This window comes from Pangasianodon hypophthalmus, chromosome 4 (genome assembly GCF_027358585.1).
Source record: "Pangasianodon hypophthalmus isolate fPanHyp1 chromosome 4, fPanHyp1.pri, whole genome shotgun sequence".
Taxonomy (NCBI): Eukaryota; Metazoa; Chordata; class Actinopteri; order Siluriformes; family Pangasiidae; genus Pangasianodon; species Pangasianodon hypophthalmus.
In genome coordinates this window covers 33,608,313-33,613,100 of record NC_069713.1, presented here as the reverse complement: position 1 = coordinate 33,613,100, position 4,788 = coordinate 33,608,313, and the positions used below count along the sequence as shown (strand labels likewise).

The 4,788-nt window shown below is 33.8% G+C and overlaps 1 protein-coding gene across 1 annotated transcript; it reads right to left on the bottom strand.

Annotated features, from left to right (window-relative positions):
* Positions 1-1,701: 1,701 nt before the first annotated feature.
* Positions 1,702-4,788, bottom strand: gpr25 (G protein-coupled receptor 25). The gene has a single exon (XM_026944648.3). The coding sequence runs from the start codon at positions 3,764-3,766 to the stop codon at positions 2,621-2,623; it is 1,146 nt and encodes a 381-aa protein (XP_026800449.2). The 5' UTR covers positions 3,767-4,788; the 3' UTR covers positions 1,702-2,620.

Sequence of the window (4,788 nt, the reverse complement as noted above, 5' to 3'; positions counted from 1 at the left end):
GCTGAGATTCATTTTCATTTTTTTTTTTAACATATTCTGATTATACTGTTTGCCTGAATAATTAACAACTTCTTTGCATCAAATAGAGACAGTGTTAGGAGTCATAAAACACAATAACAAAAACAATACTGAATAAGAGTTTGAATAATCTCTCACCTGGTCTATACACAGCGTATTATATAAACAGCATTTTGTTTCCACTTTAGTCTACTTTAATGAATGTTCTTGTTTCAATAATAAGATAAATGTGGCTCTATATGATGGAATTCAAGGAGGTTACAAAATCAAACCAAGAGTATGACAGTGTAACGGTAGATGAAAAGGCATGTGTGCATGGGAAAGTTTCTGAAAAACCACTCATTTCCCCACCATAGCAAAATGACAGTCTCCACTCCCTGAGTGCTGACAGATCAGCTGTGCTTTTATGTTTATCTCCGGTATGCTTAGTCAGTCATCGTGTGCTTACTTGAGTTTTGAAGGTGTTAACCAAATATGTTTTTAAGACTAGCAAGATAGTCAGTTATTGTTTTCTGGGGGAAATTAACCCTTGCCACCCCCTTGCTGCTTACAACAGTGTTTCGGATTACATTTGGTTCAACCAATGTTAGTCTGATTCTTGAAAATATTTACAAAATTGTTATTATTAATGGCAGGCTTGTTACACCAATATACTGCATTGTTTGAATTCAGCAATTTACTACATAGTTATTTGATTATTTGTGCAAAAAGTTACTGTGCAAAAATAAAAATATCAAATGTTCTTTTCAGTACTATTCAGTGATCTTTCCCCATGATTTTATGATGGCATAAAAATGAAAATACCAATCTACATTTTTGTCTGTTAACCTTATACTTTGAAATTGTACTGATTTATTTCAAAACTCAGGTGCCACCTAATATGAATGACTGAATTCTCAGAACCAGCTCTCCTAAGAAATAATAATTTTGCATTTAATTAAAAGTATATATACATCAATAATTATATAATTATATCAAAATTTATCAATTATTTTCCAATTTTAAAAATATAAGTTACTTAAATATTTCCTAATAAGATTTTTTACAGATGTTTTTGTAGTCAGATCATTGCAGTTTGTTCATAATTTTTTTTTTTTTGCCTATCCTTTTCTAATACTTAAAATGTCCAGATAATTTTATAGTTTCATTCTGAAATCAGTGTTTTCTTGTTTGATGTTTACATTTAATTGATTTTATAGCATAAAAAAAAATTATGATTTGAAATGTAAATATTTATAATAATAGGTATGTAAGAACCTTTTTTTCCTCCCCACAGTTAAAATTTTAGAAACTGCATGTTCCTGAATTTTAGTCTGTAATTATCCCTGAACACAGATAATGGTGTTAGTTATGATTGTCTGCGATAAAACTAAACTTGAAAGTTCACGCTGGCACATACGGTAACCACTGACTTACAAAACTGCTGTGTGAGTCATTTGTAAAAAGAACTGCACGTCTGTGTGGCCAAGTGTGAACCATTGACCTCTCATGTTGCATCTACCGATCATTTTCTCGTGAGAAAATAGAATTTTAAGAACAATGTTGTGTTGGTTATAATACCATTTCTGTTTGATTTTAACAGGTGAATGGCTAAAATGAACAATCAGGCCATTTTGTCTTTTTGAAAATTATGAAATGTCTTTACTGTGTTAATGATGACAAATGAGTAAAATGAAACATTATAATAACTGGTTTTTTTTTTGTTTTTTGGTTTTTTTTAACAGTTTTAGACTTTATTTCTCAAGATTGCCAGAATACATAATGGTTCCAGAGCACAAATAAACACATCACTGAAATTGTTGAACTTAAAGAGGAAATACACAAAAAATACACATAAAAACATTCTACATTTTACATGGATAAAATGCATCAGTGAGCATGGAAAAATAATAATGGATTTAAATTACTGTAGTTTATATGTTTTGTTAATTGTGAAGTATGTGCACATTAAGCATTAAAGAGTAATGTTTACTATTTTAAAATAGTTATAAGAGTAATAAAAAAAGAGTAATGTTTATTTTTAAATCTAATAGTTTAAAAAATCTTAGTTTTTAAAAATGTATATGACTATGTTAATAAAAGGGAACAACATAGAAAGTAGTACAATTGCATTCATTTCTGCATTTATTAAAATCGATCTCTGGCATGTTGAAATTACTGATAAACAGTTCGAGCAATGATTTATCTAAAGGAAATGGTTGGGGGCATTTTCATTCCTAACAATTGGAATATAAGCTGTTGAGCAAAACAGACAGCCAGAGCACAAATAAAGACACTGTAGACAACTTCATAAAATATATAATTGGCTTCTTTGAATCTATACCATTTTAGAAAAGCAGGAGTAAAATACTGAAAAATATTTTATGGCACATATTTGAGGAGTACCTTTCTGTTTAAAAACAAAAGTCAAGAAAGTGTTGTTAAAAATTAATTAGAATACCCCACAAACACAATGGCATTAACACATCCTGCTGCAAATGTAATCCATTAATGCATTCATAAAATAATATAATAAGAATTCATTTGAGTATATTTCTGTATTTAATAATAAAGCTAAAATCATGTAAAGCTATAACCTGTGGACAGATGTGGCTGAGTGAGTTCATTTCTTCTGAGTGAGGGAGAAGACGCGGCCACGGGTTGCAGTGCTTCCCAGGCTCTCTGAGATACCATTTGAGGCAGTTGAGTTAGAGGATACGTAACTCTGCTGTATATCCCCCTTGCCCATGCAGAACTTGCACTGTGCGGCTGCGCTGCGTCTGAAATGCTTATCCAGGAACAAGTAAATGACTGGATTCAGGCAACTGTTGAGGAAGGCCAGGCAGGAGGAGATGATGAGCCCTCTAGCCAAATATATGTAGGTGTCATAATCCAGCTTGTTATTACTGATCTTGCAGATGACTTGAATTGTTCTTAACACATTGTAGGGCAGCCAAGATACCAGAAAGACTATAATGATAGTGAAAACAATTTTGAAAGAGTGGCGACATCGGGCTTCAGCACGTGAATTTCCGGCAGTGACACAGTGGTGCCGCAGTTTGACCATGATCGAGCCATAACACAGGAGGATAACCAACACAGGCAGCACAAAGGTCAGAAAGCCTGTCAGCAGAATCATACTTTGGAAGAAGGAGGACTCCAGGTCATCTATACAAGAACTATTTTCAACAGTCAACTTGCGATAAACCAGTGACGGTGTACCCAGGATTAGAGACGATCCCCATACCACTCCACAGGTGAGATGTATACATTTACTGCTCCGGAGAAAGTGGGAGTCCATGAGGCGCACTATGGCAAGGTAGCGATCCACACTCATGCACGTGAGAAAGAAAATGTTGGAAAAGCGGTTGACTGCGATGATATAGCTGCTGATCTTGCACAGCAGCTCCCCAAAGGGCCACTGGTCATGTTGTCCAGCTGAGACGGCCCATAGGGGCAAAGTGAAGACAAACACCAGGTCTGCTAGAGCAAGGTTCAGCACAAATGTGTCTACCAGACGTGCATTCTTCTTGTGCCTGTTACCAATAACTATGATGACAAACAGGTTTCCAGTGAATCCAGCAAAGAAAATGATGAAATACAAAATGGGAAGATAGATGTGAGACATGGAGAGAAGTTGCTCCTTCACTGCAGTGACTGATGTTGGAGTCACTGTATCATTTAATTCGTAATAGTCAGAAAAGTTGAGATCATCTATAAAATTTTCCATCGTGGTATGAAAGAATGCCACCTCAGTGCTGCTTGCCATCTGTGCTCATCTGACTGGCAAAGCAAACCTATTCTGTCACAAGCTTGCACATGTGACACAACCACAAAATGCAGCAGCAGGTCCTCTTTTTGATATATGTAGGTCTGCAATTTTCCACAAGCCATAAATCAAGCTATTCCACTGAACACATTTAAAGACATTTTATATTTCAGTAATGCACTGAATTAGTTACTAACAAAACACCCAAATATATATGACTAGACAAACCTAACCATAAATTTATGAGCTCTATATTTATGAGTTCTATAAGCTCATCTTCAACAGTTGAAACTAAAGATTCAAAACTACAACCACATATCCACAAACCTGCAGAGGTGATTGCAGCAAATGCAATCACAATTTTATTAAAAATTTTATTGTTTTATTTAAAAGCACAATAGATAACAGCAGTAGGTTAACAACATATTTGGATGATGTTTTTTTTTTTTCTGTGGCTGTGGTTTCCTGATTTTTCTTTGAAGCAAGGTTTACAAACTGCACATATTAGTGTTCCCCTGCACCCTAGAACATGTCATATTAAATTATTAAAAAACAACACAGAATAATGCTTTGTTAAATATGTTTTTGTAGTGCAAAAAACTATAATGGCCCAGTAACATATGTAGGTACATCTTTACCTAATTAAAAATACCATGTTATCTGAACACATATGAATATACTATATGAATATTTTTAATAGGCCTCCACGTCCTTTTGTACAAAAAGTTGGGTAGCTTGTTAACTGCTAGTAAACTTGCTCATAGGGAGACAAGTGGGATTTCAGTATCTGAGTTTCTATTTGCAACTGCATATGCTCAGTGATTTATTTTACAGTATTCCACTCAGTGATAATATACAATCAAAACTGTTTTGTTCATCACCAATATTAGCTACACCATTTTAAAAGACATCTATAAATTCACAGAGAAAAAAATCTTCATGTTTTCACTGTATTTCAAAGAAATGGTTAGACTTAAAATTAATGACAATTATCAATAAATCAATAAATTCTTTATCTGTAA

What these genes read in the sequence shown, in the direction of transcription:
- gpr25 (XM_026944648.3), bottom strand. Translation starts at nt 3,766, where the DNA reads ATGGCAAGCAGCACTGAGGTGGCATTCTTTCATACCACGATGGAAAAT.